Source organism: Anolis sagrei, chromosome 1 (genome assembly GCF_037176765.1).
Source record: "Anolis sagrei isolate rAnoSag1 chromosome 1, rAnoSag1.mat, whole genome shotgun sequence".
Taxonomy (NCBI): domain Eukaryota; kingdom Metazoa; phylum Chordata; class Lepidosauria; order Squamata; family Dactyloidae; genus Anolis; species Anolis sagrei.
In genome coordinates this window covers 66,395,835-66,420,050 of record NC_090021.1, presented here as the reverse complement: position 1 = coordinate 66,420,050, position 24,216 = coordinate 66,395,835, and the positions used below count along the sequence as shown (strand labels likewise).

Genomic DNA, 24,216 nt, shown 5'->3' with positions numbered 1-24,216 from the left:
TTCCAATATCAGATGAGATTTGGTGCTTTTGGGTTTTTACATGGCACATTTTTAAATAACATTGACGCTTTAGTTCAAACAGGTTTAGACTTTACTACAGAAGTATAACTTTTATTCCCTACACAAGTTGATTGAAATAAGTAGAGATAATGTTCTGTTGATTCCTAAACTAGCCTACATAATCAGAAAATGGATGTTACAAAATAATTGACAATTGGAAACTGTTTAGTCAACAAACCTTTTATCTTCTTTTACATCTGTAATGTATATTGCTGATACATTTTGTAGTTCTGTCAGATTATGGCACTATACATAATAGAGCATTTTTTCTTTAAAAATGAAAATCTATCAATCTGTCATGGAATCCTAGCTGAAAAAACCCTGATGTCTGGGTCACATACCCTGAGCTAAAAGCTCAACTGCCTGACAGAATGTATTTTTATAGTAAAACTACACTACCTCTTCACAAAGAGAATTCCTAGGCAATTATTTTAATTTCAGAAGTACCCTAGGTATATTTTTACTTCCCCCTGTCTCTCTGCTTACCTGAAGTACATGAGAGTGGGTGGGATTGAGTTGATTAAGGGCATGACCAGTGCTAAGCTGTTGTACATGAGGTGACAAAGTCTTCTTCATGCTCTTGTTCTTTGAAGAGAGAAATAAAAGGCTTTTAATTTACATTATATACTCATGTCTACATCTAGAAATTTTAGTAAAAAATCAATTTAAAATTTAACAAAGAAACCATGAAAGATGAGAACTTAGTTCAACCCAGGAGAGCCTAAAAGAAGCAACAACTCCCTCTCCTTTCGGCTTCTGGCCTTTTTGAATTCCTAGGCAGAAAAATGGCCTGGAATGGGTGGCCCCCTGAAGTGGCATTGCTGCTTTCCTTAGAATTTGCTTTGACTTACAAATTGATCATATCAAAATACATGATGTTGGTCCCAAAATGTGTCCTCAACTTATACATTGCTGACTAATAATATATTCTCACAAAACCCTCAATAACACCACATATTTTATTAGGTTTTACATAATTGACTTTTAAAGCAAGAGTCTTCGCTTGATTCTTTTCACTAAAAAACAGTATTTCAACTAAGTAGCGTTTAATATTAGAAATTGTTTTGACAATAATGGTATATTTGGATTTTAGAAGTAGTATAAAGAAGTGACACCTAGATAATACAACTAGCAATTGTGTCAACATCATATATAGCTTTGGGTGAGTCTAAAAAATATCCTACATATTCCCAAATGCTTGCTTTGTTGAAGCTAACATGTGAAATGCTTCAACAAATGTTCCTTTTATCATTTATGTAAATTCACCAAAAGGAAATTCACCATTAAGAATCCACAAATTTTGGTTGGTGGTGTCATGCAGTTGCACAAGGCCACATTTATAGCATAAAATTATGGAAACTGAAACCATGAGAGTTACTAAGTAGTTAGGAAGCTGCTGTCAGTTTCCACGCTGACAAGGCAGTCATTGCCTCTACTATGAAGTGGATATACAAACAAAATACAATTGCTGAAGGCATGCTCATTTTAAATTCTATAAAAATATAGATCATCGTCAGCCCAGATTAGCATTTTTAAATGATAGCTGACATCAAATTTATGTCAGTGAATGTAGATACCTTGAATATAGGAGATATTGTTATTTTTTAAAAAATCTTCCCCTCTCTGGATCTAAGACTAATCCTTTTTTGTGCTGACTGCAAATCTACTGCATAGGAATGGGTGGTCCAAGGCCAGTAAGTGAGCTTCCTTGCTGAGCAAGAATTTGAACTCAGGCTCTCTGGCTTAGTTGTTTCATTTTCATTGTAATGATTCTTGCAGGAGGATTATTTATTATTTATTTATTTAGTACATTTCTATACCGCCCCTTTCAGCCTTCCGGCGACTTGAGGCAGTTTACAAGGCAAGAATTCAATGCCACCAAGGACACAATTACAATATACAATATAAAAAACATCAGCAACAATAAAATCAAACATTATAATGAAACATACTTCAATCGATAATCATTAAAACAATGTCCAGTTCCACCATATAGTTATTCCATTATTATATCCATTACTCCATATTTTCAAATGTCCATGTCTTAAGATTCTTCCGGAATGATAGGAGCGAGGAATCCGATCTAATCTCCCTAGGAAGGGCGTTCCATAGCCAAGGGGCCACCACTGAGAAGGCTCTGTCTCTCGTTCCCGCCAACCGTATTTGTGATGATGGCGGGACCGAGAGCAGGGCCTCTCCAGATGATCTTAAAGTCCTTGCAGGTTCATAAGGATCACGTTGTTATGTCATACACAATTTCAAAAACATGACTATATGTAATGCTAGTTTTAGAATCAAATAGTAGCAGTTAAATGTATGTCCTTGCTGTGACACAAGCTTTTGTCAGTGCTGTTCCATTATTAAGTAGTGTTCTGAGTTGGCTCGTTTACATGGTGAGATAGGCCACAAACCCAGAAAATATAGAATATTGCATTGTAAGCACAAACCAAAAATATGCACAGTTAGAATAATGAGCCAGTTACATAGCTATGATACAGTGTATCTTATCTGAAGCAAAATGTTTCTTTAAAGTTTCTTTGAAACAAAAAACAACAAATACAAAACAAGAGTGGCTACTGGTGATATTGCTTTGTAGGATCATACAGATACTGAGGATGAAGACCATCAAACCATACTTTTGTAATATGATGCCACTACTGTCTTACAGTATTCAGTGAATATTGTGGGTTATATTTGGGCATTAGATAGATCCCTGATAAGACCTTCAGTGGTCTGGTGGTGCAGATTAGCTAATGTAGGTGGATTATTTTGCAAATAATTGAGACTGCATGCATATTTTAGCAATATGATTCTTAACATATACTGTTTGGGAACATCAGGGTGTGTCTGTCATCATGAACACCAAACAGCAGTACCCGGACAAAAGAGAGGGTGGTAGTTGATTCATGGGGATTTGCATGGGTACAAAAACTCTTTAAAACCTGCTCTCAAGTTAGAGGACTCCTGGTCCCAGCTATATATGAACTCACTAGGTATAGAAGACTGAGAGTCCAAGAGAAGGAACATTGACATCTGGTTGTGAAAAGGGAGTAAGGAGCAGAGGATGCTAATATATGTGTCCGTAGGTAGGGAATATCGAGCCATTGTCGGAATTATTACTAGTTCAAACTGATGACTTCATTTTCTATTATTCTATTATTATCAAGAAATATTTTTGTTGGGCTGCATAGTAGATAATATCCAGGTAAAATTTTATTGACTGCAAGCCTCATGTTGCAGTTCAACATCTGGAGGGGTACATGTTGGTATGAACACCTTGCATCAAAGAACACTGTTTCATCTTGTTACATATTGGAGAGCTGTGTGAATACAGAGTAGCTTTCAGCAGCTCAGCAGTAAGTCACTTGCTTCATTTTGCACATCAAGTAAGAATTGAATTAGAACAAGTACTTGCTTTGGTTTGTTTTTTGCCCTCCTCTTCAGCAACCATTACAAGGGCAATCATATGCCAGGGATACATCCTGCATGGCTTCTGTAAAGTTCTCTTTGTGGGGCTGCATTTGAACAGTGTTTGAAAGTTTTGCTAGTCCAGAGGAATGCAGCTATTTTTTCCCCACAGGGCCTAATTACAGAGCATCTGAAAACTCTACCTAGAACAACTACATTGGCTATCAGTATAATTTGTGAGAAATTGGCTTTTAACTTATAAAAGGATAGCCAGTATTTAGGAATAATTTGTAACTTGAAGTATTCCCTGTTTTTCTAGGCTTTTAAGACTGAACTGGAAGTAGTTTTAATAGTGTAATATTACTTTTAATTGATATGTTTTAAAAGTTAAATGCTGTAGAAACGTGATCATATGTTAACAATAAAAGTTGGTATGCGTTCATATGTTTTTATTTGTGTCAACTCTTCTGAGTCTTCGCTCTGGGAAAATTGTGGGATATAAATGAATAAAATAAAATAATAATGAGTGTTGCTTATCTTTGTTGTTCTGATATGCATAGACACTGTCACATACCAAGGGGGTATGGGGTATTGCCTGCTTTGGAAATCTCATTCTTTAGAAAAGCTCTATAGATGCATCTAGGAGACGTAGCCCTCAAGAGAAGTAAACCAAACCAAACCAAATTTAAACCAAACTAGGCCCCAGATCCCAGCTGTTCTTTGGAAGCTAAACAAAGTCAGCTCTGATTAGTGCTTGGATGAGAGATCGCCAGTGAATACCAGGTGGTGTACACTGTATTTCAGAGAAAGAAATTAACAAACCACCTCTGAAGATTGCGGTGTTGTGTGGTTTCTAGGCTTTATGGCTGTTTTGTAACAGTATTTTCTCCTGACGTTTTGCCTGCATCTGTGGCTGGCATCTTCAGAGGATCATGAAGATGCCAGCCACAGATACAGGCAGAATGTCAGGACTGAATGCTGCTAGAACACGGCCATACAGCCAGGAACCACACAACACCCCAGTGATTTCAACTGTTACAGTCTTCAACAATACCCATCTGAAGATTCCTTGCCTATGAAAAACCTATGAAATTCATGGTGTCACCATAATAGGCAACTTGAAGACTGATAAACAAACATCCATGTTTAAGTATGAAGTAGGGAAGTAGAGAGGAAAACTGGCTTGAGAAGGGGGGGGGGAGTGCCTGCTCTTTCACTCTGCACTCTTTTTTCATATTTTAAATTTTGATTTTACTGAGTTCTTAAGTCATATTTCTGGTCACCTGTTATAAAAAAAGAACAGTTGCTTTTAAGTAGAGATGAGCTTTTTCAAGGCACCCAGTATAACACAAACTGACCTAAGGTATATATGAGCACATGCACCAAACAAAATATGCTGATTGATAACTGATGCAGCCTTACTTCAGAGACTGTTAACTGAGACCTTTGATATTTTTATTTGACTTTTCAAAACCCGAGGGCCCTTCCAGACAGACCCTATATCCCAGGATGTGATCCCAGGTTTTCTGCTTTAAACTGGATTTTATGAGTCCGTACTGTCAGATAATTGGAGATAAACAGAAAATCTGGGATCAGATCCTGGGATATAGGGCTTGCCTGTAGGGCCCTGAGAGACTTTAAAAAACTAGTGTGACTCCAGATACAGGGTGAGGCAGCATAACATCCTTTTTTCAAAACAATAAAACCCATTGTATGAATCAGATTTTTTTTTATAATATAGGTGCATATCAGAACAACAAAGATAAGCAACACTCAATACGTAGTTTTGAAGATCAAATTAGGTAGGTGACCTCCCCCATTCTCCATACACTGAGTAAACCGATTTCTGGCATTTGACATGACTCTTGCCAGCATAGCAGGCGTTATGTTGGCAATTTCTTCCTGGATGTTGGTTTTCAAATCTTGTAGGGTCCTTGGACGGTTCACATAAACACGGGATTTCAAAAAACCCCATAGAAAAAAAACACAAGGGGCCAAATCTGGAGAGCGGGCCAACCACTCCAAATCTGCTCAAAAAGTAGGCTTCAATGGCAAAAGCACTCTCCTCACTGTTCCAATGCATGGTGGCGACTGAACTGTGTCAGTACAAAACTTTATACTCCTGCCTCTCGAACAAGAGCACTAGTGCTCCGCTATGTCTTCAACCAACTAAATGCCGCGCATTTAAAAAAAGGAAGTTATGCTGCCTCACCCTGTATAAAATTAGAGCTTCCTATTTCATTCATGATCAAGTCTCAAGAGGTTGCTGTTTTGTCAGCCATTAACCTGACTTTGTTGAACTTTCTAAAAAGATTTATAGAAAATTTAGCTTTTTTAATTTAAAAAAATCATATAAATAAAATGGTTTCTATTACATTTCGTTGCTTTCATTATCTCAGAATCCCTCCAATTGGAATGGATATCACAAACCTCTAGCACTAGTTAGTTATCACTAAATATTTAATCAGAAAAGGGGATGCCTCATCTGCTTCTGAATTTTTTTTGTAGTGATCATAATGGACACACAGATTTGAAGGAAAAAATATTTCATTTACTCGTTGCCATAGCTTCTCTTAATATAGGGTATTTAAAAGAAAATATTCTTCTGTATATTTTCATTTTCAATATATATTTATTTAAGGACATTATATTGTTGACTGGGCGGCATTTTAAATATACAGAAAGTAAACTGTAGCAGAAATTATTCTAAAATGTTCACTCTACACACCAGTTTCCAGCTACTTCATTAAGTAAAATGTGTCACATATAAGGCAGTGAAATATACTGTTGTTCTAAATTTTCTTTCATGTATTACGTTTAATACACAGTATAAATTTTTCCACCCACAGAAATTAGCAGAGTACGGAAAGACATGTATAACGACACATTAAATGGTAGTACGGAGAAGAGAAGTGCAGAATTACCTGATGCTGTGGGACCTATTGTACAGTTACAAGAAAAACTATATGTGCCTGTAAAAGAATATCCAGATGTAAGTACATACTTTTAGTGAAACTATCTTCTGGCTTGTGTGATAACCTCTTACTATTCCTTCTTATGTGACCTGATTTTTGTGGATCCAAGCATGCTGTTGTGAGTGGTAAGGTTTGACACTCTATAGTTCTCTCCCTCCCCCCCCCCCCTTGTTTTATGGTGAATGTCATCCTCATCTTTTTATAAAAAGCTAAACTAGTATTCAGAAAGCAATCATCTGACAGAATATCTTGGTTAATAGTTTTACTAACCAGTGCCAAGTATAATAGTTGATCAAGCAAAATTAAACAGTAAAAACTGAATGAAAACACTGGCAGTTTGATGGGTTCCAGAAATCATCTGATTTTTTTTTAGTATAAAACATATCAGTAGTTGTGTGGTATGAGCAGGTCAGCTATTTAGTAAGCTGTTCCCTTATTCATATCTTATATGGAATCGCAATGACCTGTTATTATCTGGAGTGTTGCTGCTTAAATGAAATTTCATTCTTTTTCCTTAGTGAAGCACTTAGGCTTCACATGTATGGTACAGCATCAAACATTTCATTTTAGAAATTTGTTGTGTGCTGTTATTTTTTTCAACTGTTTTAGAGAGAAGCTTATAATGCTTCATATGATGTATTTTAAAAGTAAATGACCTAAAACATTATAAACTTTTTTTAAAATGTAAGAATCATGCAAACACCAAAGGCGCACTCTAGAATAATATTCTAATCTAATCACAAAGTAACATATTTTCTTAAGAAACCTTATGATGTGCCTGGAAAATAGCGTGTACGTTGGCTGTAATCATCATACCTTATTTATATGCAAGTTAAGTATTTTTTTAAAAAAAGTTTTTTAAAAAACCTTGCATAGCATTTGAAGTGTCATAAAGGGTCAAAAGCTTTAATGAATAGCCGTGCCTTTACTCAGTGCCTAAATGAAAATGACATTGGAGCCAGTTGGGCCTCCAGGGGGAGTGCATTCCACATTTGAAGTTTGATAGTGGAGAGTGGTCTCTTTCACAGTGCATTAACGTCACTAGTAGAACTCAGTAGAGCTTCCATAGCTGGCCTCAAGATGATATATATTAACGATTATGTAAATTATCACATATAACATGAATTTCTTATGTCCGAGACTCAAAATTAGAAGTTATTTGCAATGTAAATGTTTATGCAAATAGAGCAAAGTATTATTGCTGCAGATAGTAGTGACTGTGAAGACCGCAAGCTCGTATGGAAAGCTCTGTTAACACACTGCAGTGAACAAAAGTTTTAATATAACCACAGTGTGGGTAATTTTTGACTCACCCTCTCGTAAAATTATTTTGCGTGGACTTGGAACGAGTAATAAACTATAGATTGTGGCTAATCAACAAAAATAACTTATTTCAAAATAATGATATAAAACAATGAAAGGAGATTTTTAAATGAAAGATGGCAAAGAATTCAATTAACTTGGATGGGGAGAATAGCGGTGATAAATATGATGATCTTACCCAAAATGCTCCCCCCCTCCTTTCAAATCTATCATTACTGAAGGAGTGAGAATTTTCAAATAATGGAACGATTTGACCAAATGTATATGGCATGGAAAAAAGTTAATAGATGACATAGAGAAGAGGGGGGGGGGGCTTAACACTGCCAGACCTTAGGTGTTATTACGAAGCGGTAGGCTTCAGTTCGCTAAAGGATTTGAATAAGATTAGAAAATCGAGCTTTACTCAATCCAGACATATATACTGGCTGGCATGCATATTTATGGTATGGAAAAGATATAATTAATAAAGATTTCCACAGACATCCCATGAGAGCAAGTCTATTAATGATTTGGAAAAGATATAAGGCAGGGATGGAACAAAAAACTCTGCTATGGCTATGCCCTCTAGAAACAACATTAAATCCAATTTTTAATGAGGAAACAAGAATCTATCTATAGGGAGGAATGGCATACCTGTATTTTGTGTATTTGATTATCTTTAAATATTTTTCTTATCTTTTGTATGCCATTTATTCACTTAATAATACAAGAAAAGAAAGAGCAACAGACAAGAAAACAAATCCTTTGATAATTTTAATTAAAATATAATAAGTATGGTGTTGTCTTGATTGCATAATTATGTATAATGTGGGGCAGTCATATCTGTAGGGGTTCAGTTTTGTGACCCTGCGTGGATATGAAATAGGTAGACGGCCCGTTTTCTTCAGTGTGTTCATATTCATGTTGACACTATTTAATAACATGGAGAATGACAATCTGTTGGAGGAAATTTTGGATCTGGAGCCACAGTACATGGATGTACTATTTATGATGGATATATACTTTTTGTGTATTTGACACTGTGAGTGTTTTGCATTCTGGTCCTATTTCTGATTTCCCCAGGAATCCAGTTGGTTAACTGTAAGCAGAAAACTGGGCTAGCCAGGCATTTGACTTCCTCTAGCAGAGGATATTTTTATGTCCAGTCAATATGATTTGAATATTTAGCAGACTTCATGCTCCAGGACTACATCTTTGAAAGAAGAACCAAATACACAGCAGGCCAAGAACTGGGTTCTGAAATGGCTAAGATTGATTGATAGAGTAGAAGGAAACTACAAAAAACTGAACAATACTCCCTCCACGATTGATCAATTAAAATAATATTTGAATGAAAGAAAGTACTGTTCCCGGATGGACACAGGTGGGAGATAAATGTGGATTCGGCAATGTTAAGAAAATTAAGAGAATAACATTTGGTTTGTATTATGAAATGGTTACTGAATTTGACATTATTCTACCCATGTTTACAATTTTAAAAAATTAAAAAAAGAAGTTAATATGAAATATGCAACCCTTTGTAGATTGATTTATTAAAAAACAATTACATAAGAACTTGAACATCTGGAATTCTCATTGTTCATAATTTCATTCATCTAAATATGCTTACTGAATTAAGTGCCTCTGTTGTCAGTTATACTCATTCATTTCCTTTTCCCTTTAATAGCTTATTTAAGAATGAAGTGTTTGTTCAGTAATTTTCAAAATTATGTATTTCCAATATAAGTATTAGACTGAGGCGTCTTCTTTATAGACTAGATTTTGTGGGTAAATGTCTATGATTTTCCTGCTCCTTGGTAGGCGGTTGGATTGGCTGGCCAATGTGGTCTCTTCCAAATTTATGATTTTATTCTGACCTTTATATGTAGACTCTTAATTAAAAAATATTGTTGATACAAAGTATTGATAGTATTGGGTTTTTCTTCGTCTTAGAACTGCCCACTTGGTATTTTAGCATAACCTTTATGTGCTTTAACTGCATTTTTTATCATTTCAAATGAACTAATGGAGCATCCAAAATACCATATATACTTGAGTATAAGCCGACTCAAATATAAGCCTAGGCACCTAATTTTACCCCCCCCCCCCCAAAACTGGGAAAACTTATTGACTTGAGTATAAGCTGAGGGTGGGAAATACAGCAGCTACTGGTAAATTTCAAAAATATAAATAGATACCAATAAAATTACATTAATTGAGGCATCAGTAGGTTAAATGTTTTTGAATATTTACACAAAACTGTAATTTAAGACTGTCCAAATCTGATGAAATCATTATTCTAACCTTCTTCTGTGTAAATGTGCTTACCAGTATGTATCCTTCCAATAATAATAAATAAGAGTAAAATAATAAATGTAATAATAACAATAGAATACAATAATAAATGTAATAATAATAAATAGAGTAAAATAATAAATGTAATAACACCAATGAGGGTAGAATAATAAATGTAATAACAACTATAATAAATAGGGTAAAATAATGAATGTAATAACAATAGAATTAAATAATAAATTTAATAATAATAATAATAATAGAGTAAAATAATAAATGTAATAATAATAAATAGGGTAAAATATTACATGTAATAATAATAGAATAAAATAATGAATATAATAATAATAAATAGGATAAAATAATAGATGTAATAATAGAATAAAATAATAAATATAATAATAATACATAGAGTAAAATAATAAATGTAATAACACTAATAATTAATAGGGTAAACAATTGAAACTAAAACCGATAGAGGAGATCAGACAGTTAAACCACAAGCTCACATGGTTACAATATCATCCACTACACCAAAGTTTTAAAGAGGATGAAAAAAAAGGCTTCTGCCAGGAACAAAATTTTTGGGACACAGTCATGCTAAAAGAAAAGAAATTAATTAGGATAATATATAAACAGCTCCTTGGTTGGGCAACTGAAGAGGAACAAATTAAAGATTGCCAAGTAAAGTGGGCAAAAGATATTGGTCACAGCATACTTATAAAACAATGGGAGGAAATCTGGAATACCAAATTGAAATACACCGTAGCCACAGATTTGAAAGAAAACTGGTATAAAATGTTTTTCAGGTGGCATTACTCCCCGGATAAAATTGCCAAATTTAGTAAAACCGCATCAAATAAATGTTGGAAGTGTCAGAAAGAGATAGGGACTTACTACCACCAATGGTGGGGCTGTAAAAAATTAGGAAATATTGGAGAGAAATACATCTAGCAACAAAAAATTCTAAAAACAATTTTTCCACAACTCCCAGAAATGTATCTATTAGGCCTGTCATATCCCAAATTTATTAAAAACCAAGAAAAAGTATTCTTCCTAATAAGCACAGTGGCCAGGATACTGCTGGCCAAAATGTGGAAACAGAAGGAAACCCTGACATTAGAAGACTGGATCATAAAAACACTAGACATAATCCAAATGGACTGTTTATCTCAAAATCTAAACAATTCATCAAAAAAGACAAATGGGGGGGGGGGGGGAGGTTCAAAGACTTTATTAAAACAAAAAAGATGACTATGATAATAGACATATCCAGTATCTGAAAGAGACCAGAAGATGGAAACAACGCCGGAAATGTGACGGAAGAATGGACGACATCTACACCAAAAGGAAAAAGACTCTTTGAAGGATTTGGGAAGTCCACACACTTGGGGAGAGGAGGGAGGGAGGTGATGGGTAGGGCACAGGGGGTTTCTAATTGTTACTGTCTTTCTTTTGCTTTTATTTGTAAATGGAAAATCTGCACGATAAAAACTATTTAAAAAAAATCATTAATAGGGTAAAATAATAAATGTAATAATAGAATAAAATAATAAATGTAATAAATAAAAATAATAGAGTACAATAATAAATTTAATAACAACAATAATGAGGATAGAATAATAAATGTAATAACAACTATAATAGAATAAGATAACAAATCAATAACAACAACAATAAATAGAGCATGGTAACCCCAAAGAGACACAAACAGGCTCTAACTTTTCCTCAAAAGACAGAATGAGAGAAGAAAGGGGAGCCAAGCTGTTTAGTATTGGAATATGCTGCTTTGGGGCATGGTGGAGTCTCTTTCCTACTCTGCCCTATTTTAAGCAGAGCTATCTGTCCAGGGTGATTTGATTGTGTGTTTCTGGGTAGCTGGAGGTGTCACTGGATGCTTATTCCCTCTGCTCACCTCTGAGTCCGTTTTTCTTTGGGGAAAAGGCTGGTTGTAGAGACAGGGAGAGAGAGAGAAAGGAGGAGCCATGCCAGATTTCTGCTTTTCCCCCAGGGCTGCTTCTGTCCTTGAGAAGGCGGTGGTAACCCCTCCTCCTCCTCTCTCCCTCCTTTAGTGACCCACTGAATCTGAGGGGGCAGCCTCCTGAAGGGACAGGAGCTGCCTTGGAGGAAAAGAGAGAAGATTACATTATGCAGCAGGCATGCCCTGCTTCTCCCTCTCCCCTCTTCCACTTCAGATCAGTCATGATTCTGCCGAGGGCAGAGGAACTGAGGGGGTTTTGGGACCCAGACCTCCCAATACGGCTGCCTGCCTTCCTTCCTGCTTTCCTTCCTCTTCAGGGCCAGCAGCAGAGCAAGTACCTAAGGAAGAGTGAAAAATGAGCAAGACTGAGGAGCAAAAGGGAGGCTGCTGCTGGGTGCAAAAGGGAGGGTTTTTGCACTCCAGTCTTGCTCATTTTGCAATCTTCCCCAGGCACTTGCTCTGCTGCTGGCCCCGAAGAGGAAGGAGAGCAGGAAGGCAGCCCCACTGGGAGCCCTGGGTCTCAAAACTCCCTCAGTTCTCCTCTCTGCAGAATGTTGGCTGGAAAGGTGGAAAGTTTGCAATGGGAAGGGAGCAAGTGAAGAAGTGGGAAAGGGGATTCTAAAGGAATTTAAAACTTACTATGAAAGACTGTACTCTCGTGATGCAATTTCAAAAGAGGAGGTTGTAAAATACTTAGGTAAATTTAATATTCCTAAGATTACTGAGGCCCAAAGAGAAGACCTAAATAGGGAAATTACAGAAGAGGAAGTGGAGGAGGCCATAAGGCAAATGGATGCAAATAAAGCGCCAGGGCCGGATGGCTTCTCCGCAGGCTATTATAAAGTTTTCATAAAGGAACTTATGCCAATACTAAAAACGGTGATGAACGGGATATTCCAAGGTCAGGGAATCCCAGAGACATGGAACTTAGCAGAAATAATAGTAATTCATAAAGAACAAACAGACCCCTCAGATGTATGAAACTACCGGCCTATTTCATTATTAAATGTGGATTATAAAATTTTTACTAATATTTTGGCCCAAAGATTAAAAAAAATTCTAAGTGTTTGGATAGGGGAGGAACAAGTGGGCTTCCTACCAAAGAGAAACATGAAAGACAATTTGAGAATAGTTATCGACATGATTGAATATTTTGAAGCCAACCTTCAAAAAGAAGTGGCCTTTCTTGCAATTGATGCGGAAAAGGCCTTTGATAATCTTAACTGGGATTTTTTTAAAACCCTAATGAAAGAAATGGACTTGGGGCATCAGTTCATCACGGCAATCGAAGAAATCTACAAGAACCAAAAGGCAAAAGTGCAAATAAATGGCCAAATATCTGAGGAATTTGTGATAGGGAAAGGCTCTAGACAAGGCTGTCCGATCTCACCCCTGATTTTTATAATGGCATTAGAAATTTTGTTGAAAAATGTAAAGGAAGATCAAAACATCAAGGGGGTTAAAATCGGCAAACAAGAATTCAAGGCTAGAGCCTATGCTGACGATATAATAGGAATAATAGAAAACCCACGAGAAAATATTAAAAACTGGCTAAATATGATTGAACAGTTTGGGAAATTGGCAGGTTTCAAACTAAATAAACAGAAGACTACCATCTTAACAAAGAATATGACAAAAGAAAAACAAGCAGAGTTAAAGGATATCTTGGGCCTCACAATAGTTAGTAAAATGAAATATCTGGGTATCTGGATTACACCAAAAAATGCACAACTTCTTATGAATAATTATGAAAGACTTTGGAAAGAGATTCAGAAAGACCTAGAGAGGTGGAAATATTTAAACCTTTCTCTTATGGGTAGAATTGCATTGATTAAAATGTCAGTTCTCCCCAAGTTATTATACCTTTTCCAAAACATACCAATAATTAGGAATCTGAAGAAATTTAATGAGTGGAATAAGGATCTTATGAAATTTGTTTGGAAAGGTAAAAAGCCAAGAATAAAGTACCAAATCTTGACAGAAAAGAAGACAAGAGGCAGGTTTGGACTACCTAACTTTAAACTTTACCATGATGCAAATGCATTAATTTGGCTAAAGGATTGGATAGCTTTAAAAAGAGAGAACCTTCTCACATTAGAGGGCCATGACCTGCGCGTAGGCTGGCACGCCTATCTTTGGTATGGAAGAGAACAGAAGGAAAAGAATTTTGGAAATCATTTTATCCGATCTTCATTAATCAGAATTTGGGACAGATACAAAAAATATTTTTATTCCAAAACGCCTCTTTGGATCTCTCCTATGGAAGCTAAACAAAGAAGGCTACTGGGTTGGACAACCTGGCTTACATATAAAGAACTTTAAACAAAGGTTCAGTGATATTAAAAACTCAAGCGGAAATAAACCAGAGTTTCCCTAAAATCACATGGTTACACTACTTGCAAATAAAGGAACATTACACGCAAGATTTAAAACAAAGTTTCCAAGTGAAAGAAGTTTTTTGGGATAATTTTTTAAAGACCGATACGAAATGTATAACCAAACTATATGAAAAATTACTAGAATGGTCAACTGAGACTGGATTAATAAAAGGTTGTATGGTAAAATGGGCAGAAATTTTAAAAGATCAATAGCAATGTGCGATTGGGAACTAATGTGGAAGAAAAAACTTAAGTACACCTATGCAATGGATTTAAAAGAAAATTGGATGAAAATGTTTCATAGGTGGTATATGATCCCAGTAAGATTGAATCGCATGTATGAGAACGTACCGAAAGCCTGTTGGAAATGTAATGAACATGAGGGGACCTTTTTTCATCTATGGTGGAGCTGTAGAGAATCTCAAAGGTATTGGAAAAGCATTCATGAAGAAATGCAAATACTACTTAAAAAGAAATTTCCAAGAAAGCCGAATATTATTTATTGGGAATTGTAGACGGGGATATTGAACTGGACTCTAATGAAGACATTTTGTTTATATATTTGACAACGGCCGCCAGAATCGTTTTCGCCAAAGTCTGGAAACAGAAAGAAATACCAGAAAAATTTCACTGGATTAATAAGATAAATGAAATAAAGGACATGGACAGGCTAACATTTTTATTAAAAAAGAATGCAGGTATTCCAATCAAAGAGACCAACTGGTCAGCAGTCGAAGACTACATGAAAACAATATAGAATACTCTACAACTTGAACTGAGGAACTTGGTTTTTTTTTTTTTTGGTTTCTTATATTACTATATATACATATACAGTAAAAGAAAGACATTGTACAAGCTGAATCAGAAGGGAGTCCACCACCATTCTTTTTTTTTGTATTTTTTTCTTTTTATGTGTATTTTTGCATTTTTTGTATTTTTTGTATTTTTGATATCTCTTTTTTTTCTTTTTTTCTTCTCTTCCCTCTATTTTCCTACTTTTCTATCTCCTTATATTATTCCCCCTCTTTCGTTGTAATTATATAAAACTCAATAAAAATTTATATAAAAAAAAAAGAAGTGGGAAAGGGGGCAAGGAAAGTGGAAAGACTGGGTGGGAACAAGAAGCAAGACAGGGAAATGGGAAAGACAGGCTGGAACCTGGGAAATGCTGGGATGGAAAGGGAGCTGGAAACGTGGGAGAGAGGGACTGGGGATAGTGAAGACCGGGGTACGAAGGGGAGGAACTTGACTGGTATGGAAGTGGAAGGCAAGTGCCGAGAGAGCTCTCTGAGAGAGCTCAGCACAGGCGCACGCCTTCTCTGCACAGCAACCACGTGCCCATTCCTCTCTCTCTCTCTCTCTGCACTTGCCTTCCTCTCCTCTCTCTCTCCCAGCTGGGTTGCTGTGCTGAGAGGGCGGCAGAGGTGGAAAGGTAAGGGTGCTCGCAGGTAGCTGAAGGGCTTCTTTAGTTCCACGCCTTCCCACCAGGACCCTCACTCGAATATAAGCCGAGGGAGGCTTTTTCAGCCTTTAAAAAGGGTTCGAAAAACTCAACTTATATTCGGGTATATATGGTACATAATTTAAGTACTCAAATACTTGCTTAATAGAGCAAAGGCATTGACACCTATTTTAAATGGTTGAAATTATATAATGTGTTAACTTTTTTGGATTGAATTCATTTTAATTAATTACAGAATTTGTGAAGTACATTCGTGTTAATAAGAGCCAGGATCTTGTTAGTGATACCTATAGGCATTATACCTATATATCCTTCTATGGTTGTTGGAGTGAAAGTATCAATAAGCACTTTTGTGCATTGACACCTTGTGTGCACAATCTACTATTCTCCTCTAGTATTTCCTCATGACTGGGTGGGGGCATGACCAACAAAGATCAAGCTTCATTCCTGCAGTTGGATGTACACAGAAGGAGGTGCTATCCTGGACCTCCTAAAGTTCTCTGGAGGTCTGGGACAACAATGATTTATTAGATAACAATAATGGCCATGTCTGAAGGGAATGTTGGCCAACCAATTAAGGTAGCATAGTTATAAAATGCATACTTAAAACAAAGATTAACACAAAAGTATGATGGTTAAAATGGATAAAAGCATAAAGCCAACTGAAAGAATATGAACCAGGCAAAGTTCCCTGGAGAGAACATTGCATATGGAGTGCCATAACCGTTTTAAGACAACGGGAACCACTGAAGTAGTGCTTGAGGAGGTGAGCTAAAATTGGTCTTTCATGAAGGAGAAATTCCCTTAATTCCCAGATCATAACAATTTGGGGCCTGGAACCAATTTATCTGTTTAAAATGTAGATGTGTTCTTATCACCTAATCTGGGTTATTGATTTAGCATAGGTACTGAAGGATAAACTATAGCTTGATTTTAATATTTCTAGGCATCCCGGTACATTACCATATACATATATATGTGTGTGTGTGTGTGTGTGTGTGTGTGTGTGTGTATATATATATATATATATATATATATATATATATTCCATTTGTCTAATATTGAACTTACTTCAGGATGGAAGACTATAACTTGTCTCTGTATGCTCCCAGAATGCCTCAGCAAGCCCAATCCAGGCACGCTGCCTCCCGGCGCTGCAGGAAGTCGTCTGAAGGTGCTTCCTTGCACCTTTGGATGATAGTCGCTTGCTATTCCGCCGGCATTGACTCTCCCACATTGTCTATCCCGAGCCCCTCCATGCATGTGAGGAATAGGGGAGAGCTTGGCACTGGCCCCGCCTCCACCTTTGGGCCGTACCTTCCCTCTGCCTTTGGGCTCGAGGGCTTCCTTGCGCCGCCAACGCACGCACCCTCCATCCAAGAGGGCTAAAGCCCAGGATCGCCACTGCAATGGCGAGGGCACTCTGGTGCTGCCTGAGAAGGCAGGAATCCTTGCTGCCTTGGTACAGCCTGCAGCAGCCCCTGCTTCGAGGCACAGCCATGAACCCAATGAAGGAGTCAGGAAACTACAGAGGCGCTTCCTTGGGCCTAAGGCGAGTCCAGTGGCCTTCGGAGGAGGTGAGCAGCGGGGGCCGCAGGGGCAGCCACAGCCTGCCACTCCTCCTCCCCTGCCTTCCCTTCGCCCTCCTCCCTCCCTTCTAAGTTAGTTGGATTTTATTCTTTTCTTTTAATTATTATTATTTTAATTTTATACCCGGCGTACTACACCCCCAACTTTTTAAAAGATTTTCGAGGCCTAAAATGTCGTCTAGTACCCCAGAAAATTGGCATGCTGGCCGATCTCCGAACAGAAGGTAGGCTGGAGATGTCACTGCCTTGGTCCTTTCATTGTTGGCTGCTACTTCCTGGGGGATGTCAGGTGGTGCAATATAATTACTCCAGTGGTGTAGGGCGTAGATATCCTGTGATAATGTGGCATGTCTCATTAAGAGCTACGTCCACTGTTTTAACATGGTGATATGTGTTCCACACTCCTACTATTTGTTACAACCTTCCTACTTTGGTTGCAAGGTTGGGTTTCCCATTCTTCAGAAGTTGATGTGCTATCTGATCTGCCTTTATGTTGGAATGGGTATTACTAGTTTGTGATAGATAATTGCTCAACCGTCTTAACAGCCTCAACGCTTTCTGACTACTCCTGCCCATGTTGACTTCTGTTATCAGCTTTATCTACTTACTGTTCTTTGTTGGCTTCAGAGATGGAGGACAAAATCCCCTGTACTGCCTAAAGACTTTGCTCACGAAATGGGTCTTTGTTGTGGAGACTGTAATAGTCTTCCAACAGGACAGCTGTATCAGGAGCAACACCATGAAAGTAGTGTATTCTGCAGCCTCTCCGTATAGAAACTTTTGAGCAGGTTTTTACTATTTTAGTAAAGCGCTCGTATTCCTCAGGGATTGGAACGATCTTGCCATCTAACATGTCTGAGAATTTAGACGAATCTGCCTTTCTGAAATCGAATCTTTATTTAAATCAAACTTCCCGATGTCTGATAGTTGGGAACAATTGGCATACTATCAGGCAATGCTGTGTATTGCCTTGGGTATTGGTACTTCCAGTGATTTAGTGCATTGTTGCACAGTGCTGTTACAAATAGGAGGTCTGGGTTATATCCTCGGCGCCATCTCCCCCTGTATCCTTTTTCCATTTTCAACATGATATGGGAACACTTAATCATTTACTGCAATCTTCTGCTTAAATTATTACAATACATTATATGTGGGTAATCTTTTGAACAAGGTCTAAAACAGATCTTTCAAAACATTTCACATTGGTGCTACACTTTTGACATCATTTCTCAACACAGTAATTCAGTTTTATTAACAATTTAGAGGTCAAAAGAAGCCCTTATAAGATATATGAACACATGCATAAATTGTAATAATGAAATCTATGGAGATACACTATAGTTCATGAAAACTTTCATTTATATTTTTAAGAATATATGAATTGCTGCTTATTTCACATAAAGAGGTTTCTTATTAGGTTTGCATGACACATCTCTAGATTGCAGCGAACACACAAACTTGTTTCAACACACAGTTTGGAAGGCCTTTGGTAACTGGCTATTTAAAAATTACTTCATGTTGAATGAGCTGCACTGGTTACTATTCCATAGACTCCCTCCTCCACCCCACCCTGGCGTTTGAGAACCCAGCGTATTTGATGAGATACATTTCTGCAGAGTGCAGTACTCAGCTGCACTTAAAAACATACAGTTAGCAATATCTCGTAAAACATAGTTCTCCAAAAATGGTCAGAACAATACAAGCAACATATATTATAGTAAAAAATGACTGCTCTTTCAGTTTTTATCAGTATTATCCATTAAATGGTATTTTAAGAAAACATCGAAATACCTCATTAACAGAAGGTTCCATAAACTGAACCAGGTATAGAAAAGACACTTGTCAAGTGCCATTATCTATAGCTCATCAGCAGCAGCACCACCACCAAATCTTAATATTGCTGTAGTCTTATTAAAAGAAATAAATTATTATATTGACCTGAAAACCATTCAATGTGGATGCATTTGGTCTGTGCACTTACATGATACACCAAAGCTGGTTCCTAGTTAAACTCTCGAGCCCTTCAGTACATGGGTTATTAGAGGTGAATAATGTGGATTTAAAGGATTTAGTAATTCATTCTAAATCTCCCACTACATTTTTAGCTGTTGTTTTGCGTTAAAAACCTTTTAAACATGGGAGCACCTGCTGCTTTATAGAATACTCATCTTACCAAGATCACAGGGATAATCTGTTTAGTCCAGATTAGAGAAGCAGTGATAAAATAATAATCCAGAGCCCTTGGAATTGATTTCCAGTGATAGTTCTAAGATAAGAAACATATATATTATTGATATTTCTGAAAAACATAGACTTTGCACGGTTGTTTATCATTTTCTCAGAATGAGTAGAACTGCTTAGTAAAGTGCTACATCTGTTCAGTTTATTTATGAGATTGTTAGATTACAGTTTTGATGTCTTAGACTTCTGAGTATACTCATGAAAAAGCATTGGCTTTGAAATACTATATACCTGGATTTATATTACATTATTTAGGGCTACTCATGTTGGATTTCACATACCATATGAAAAGGTTAATCTTGCAGATAGCCTTCCCCAAGATAACGTATTCCAGATGTTTTGATTACAATTTAAGCATGATTGGCGACTGTTTTTGGATTACTGTTACCTAAAACATATGGAAGGCATATCATTATAAATATTGATCTAATGTCTGATACACTGACCTAATGTTTGCTACACTATAAGTACTGTTTTAAAAAAAATAGACATCTAATTCATCTACTTTCTGTCAAGTCCCAAAGACAGAGAAGTCGACAATCAGTGGGTGGTGTATATATACTAGTAGTGTGATTGTACTTTTCCACTAGGCACAGCATCACCTTTATTTTTTTGTCTTGGATGTTACCATTTAATTCTTACCAACACTGTTTTTCTGGCAGAACCCTCTGGAGGAATATCATATCTCATGAATTCTATGAACCAGTTATAACCACTCAGTTAAATTTTCTTGAAGAGCTTATGAATCATACTTTATATATGAATGTACCCAGGGATGGCCAAAGTACCACCCTTACACAAACCATGTAGGAAATGCATATAAGCCATGTCTGCCACCATTAAACAAAAGCAGTTTTTATCAGGGTGAACTTTCATGCAATTATTAGGCTGGAATTATTACTATTTTAGCAGTGAACTGAAATAATTTTAATCTGTTGTTGTAAACAAGGGAAAGTTAGACATAACTAAAGTGCTAGATCCTATCATTTTGATAAACAGAATTAGTCAAGGAAGTAAATGACAGGGCACTATTGCTTTTGTTCCGCCAACATGAAATCTATTCCCTTTGTTAATAGTTTAGTCTTGTGGTCATAGAGACACTATAATGCAGTGGTTCTCAACCTGTGGGTTCCCAGATGTTTTGGCCTACAACTCCCAGAAATCCCAGCCAGTTTACCAAATGTATTGTCGAAGGCTTTCATGACCGGAATCACTGGGTTGTTGTAGGTTTTTCTGGGCAATATGGCAATGTTCTAGAGGCATTTTCTCATGACGTTTCACCTGCATCTATGGCAAGCATCCTCATTCTACCTCTGAGGATGCTTGCCATAGATGCAGGCGAAACGTCACGAGAAAATGCCTCTAGAACATGGCCATATAGCTCGGAAAAACCTACAACAACCCAGTTTACCAGATGTTAGCATTTCTGGAGAACCACTGCTATAATGTAATCTTAAGATGTTTATGGTATTTCACTGCATCAAACATAGTCATAAACCATCACTGTATACTAAGTTGGAGCGAGAATCCGTTTTTAGCAATTTCCTTCGGTCAATCCAGCTTCTTCGGCTTTTTTGGCTGCCTGTAACAGCAAGGGCCCAGCTGTCACAGATTACCGTCCATAACAGGGCCACGTAGCAGCTGATCTCGGCTCCTCCTGCCCTATTTGGCACCACAGTTTAATCTTTTTGAATTTCATTTTATTTTCTTGGTTTTTTATTTAATTTTAGTGGAACTGACTGGGAGTTGGGGACAGGTGGGTGGGGTGCACATGCACATTTGGAGGCTTGGGAGAGTCACACTTTTAGTTTTTTCCCCCTCATTTCCTTCCTCTCCTTCAGATACTTTTAAAATAAAATAATAATAGTTATTAATCTCATCAAACAAAAAGAAAACCCTCATTCTCTGAAAACTACTACCACTTAGTTACCTACTTTCTATTCCTCTAGAGTAGAAAGTAAAAACAGCTTTAAGGAAGCATTAAACTCGAAGCAGAAAGGAGATAGAAGTGTGCCTACCCCATACAGGGCCTGCAGTAGAGAAAAAAGATGGTTTTTTTTTTAAATAAAGAAAGCCCAGGGAGATAGCTCCAGGTTGATCACTTTTCCTTCCCTGGGCCTCCGTAAAATGCCTTGGAAAGCTGTGTGATGTCTGTAAGGAGAGTGCCTCTCCTCTAGAGTAGAAACAGTTTTAACAAATGCCAGTGTGTCTTGTGTTCTGTTTGTGTGAACATATAACTGCTCAAGACATAGGGCTCTTTGGAGATTAGCTATAATATTGGGCACTGTGCTGGCTGATTTGGTTATTGTCCCATTTAATGCAGTTCTAAGGTGCTTTCTGTTTCTGCTACCAAAATAGAAAATTCTAATTGGATCATAATCCCTAAAGTATATACTGTATGGTGCCAAATGAATTTGCTTGTGATTCCCTTGTGAATGATGTCTGTTATACATCAAGTAAGCTCCATTTTAGTGGTAGATTTCCCCATGTTCTATCTTTTGTTGGTGTTCTTTGCAGGGCAATACTGAAAAAGCTGAAACTCAAACATTCTTGGTTTATCACTACATATGTAAATTTTATATAATGGAATAGTGATGTGTTACAGCTTCCAGTATGTAGCATCTTGATTCTATATTTGTATCTTTGAATGGTGACACTTCTAAACAGGTCAATGAAAATACATGATATTATCGGATTTAGTTATCCAAAAGTATTTAGGAAAGTATGCCAGACCTGTTTAACTTTATAATTCAAAATGTGCCATATCTCTTGTTGAAAATAACTGCATAATGTTCTCTTAACAAATGAACATCTGCTAACTTCACAGTATATTACCCTTTCATTTCTTATATCTGTTTTTTAGTTTCCATTTCTTTTTATTCATTTATTGCAAAGGAGATTGAATGTTTATTTCTAGTTTCACATATATCAGATATAGTGAAAACATTTAAAATTAATTTTCTTTTCATGTGACGTTTAAGAGCTGATAGAATAAAGTATGAAATTGACATATAGTTCAGATTCATGTATTAAACAGCAAAATATATTTAGTAGCTCAGGTTGCTTAAAATAGTCTTTAATATGTTTTGCAAAGCTCAGCTTAGTGAGGTGAAAAGTTGTAATGTAAGAAAATGTAACATATTCTATGTTGCTTATGCAGTAGATCCTCTTCGTAAGGTGTTTGGTTCCAGTACCCCCACAGATACATGGCTACCCAAGTCTCCCTTATATATAGAAGGGAGTTCAAATGCCGCCTGATCCCTTTCACTACCACCCATGCACCCCCAAGCCCCAGCGTCCCCAGCAATTGCTTCTTGCTCTTTCTACCTCTCACTCTTAGTCCCAGCACACACAAATCCCAGCCTCCTCCTTTTCTCATTCTTACTCTCTGTGCCATGTGTGTGAGTCCCAGGTTTAGTGAAATTGTATACCTTATATAAAATGGCAAAATCAAAATTTGCTTTGTAGGTTTTATTTCGTATATTCTCAAGTTGTGCATGATTTAATCAATGGATGCAGAATCTGTGAATATGGAGGAATGGCTGTACTATAATGTTAATAGAGATCCTTGAATCTCAAATCTACAGACAGTTCCCAAGTTACAAACAAGATAGGTTCTGTAGGTTTGTTCTTTAGTCGAGTTTGTATGAAAGTTGGAACATGTACATTTTTAAGCACAACTCCAGCCACATATACGTAAGCTTTGGATAGCACAGGGAAGGGTTACAATTGATAATTCTTGCTGTCCTCTCCAGCTCCAACTGTAAAGAAGGATGGACAGGGCAACAGTTGTTTCAGTAGAGGACTACCTGTTGCAAAAAATGGTAGATAGTAAAGCATTTCAAATGTATTTTCTTGATTTTGGTCTATAGCACCTTCATATTCGAGGGGGTGGGGAAGCATTTTTGTGTTTTGTTTTATTTCAACTTTACATTCTGTGAAACAATCTCGTGTGTTCAAATTTCATAGTATTTCTCTTTTCTAATGTGAATACATTAAGATACTAGTCCTTTATAGGAGGTTTTTGTGATTGCTTTCATGTGGGAAATTAGTCAATTGACTAAACTTACTTGCCTGTTAAGAAAATGAGAAGTGGTCACCACATATTTTGGATATCTACATATTTACTGCACAAAGGAATACTTCTGAAATACCTATAGCATCATATTGTGTCCATCTGATAACTCATCATCGTGAAGATTTGAGAAGGGTTCAGTTTGAAAATATAGAATTGAGTGCATTGCATAATTTTCTTTCGTCTTTTATCTGCTTGTGTTGCTCCTTCTGTGTCATTGCACTAGTCCAGAAGTTCTTGGAGTTGCATCTTGACCAGGTGTAAAAATATTCTAAATATATTATTTCATTTACTTTGAATTTTACCTGTCACAATTTTAAGCATGAGGGTTTTTAAAAACTGTAATGTTTTGTTCCAGGCTAATTCTTCTGAAGGAATTATGTGCATTTTTTTCTGAGGCAGGAGTGCAGAGCTTTCATTGGATTCCTTTAAATTGTTCTTGAACTAGGC

The 24,216-nt window shown here is 36.8% G+C and overlaps 1 protein-coding gene across 7 annotated transcripts in view; it reads left to right on the top strand.

Moving 5' to 3' along the window:
* Positions 1–24,216, top strand: part of QKI (QKI, KH domain containing RNA binding) — a 131,693-nt gene that overhangs the window by 25,414 nt on the left and 82,063 nt on the right. For all 7 annotated transcript variants that reach the window (XM_060753699.2, XM_060753698.2, XM_060753697.2 and 4 more), the window contains exon 2: positions 6,318–6,460. In XM_060753699.2, coding sequence (XP_060609682.1) covers positions 6,318–6,460 — 143 coding nt within the window. The remainder of the gene's footprint in view (positions 1–6,317; positions 6,461–24,216) is intronic.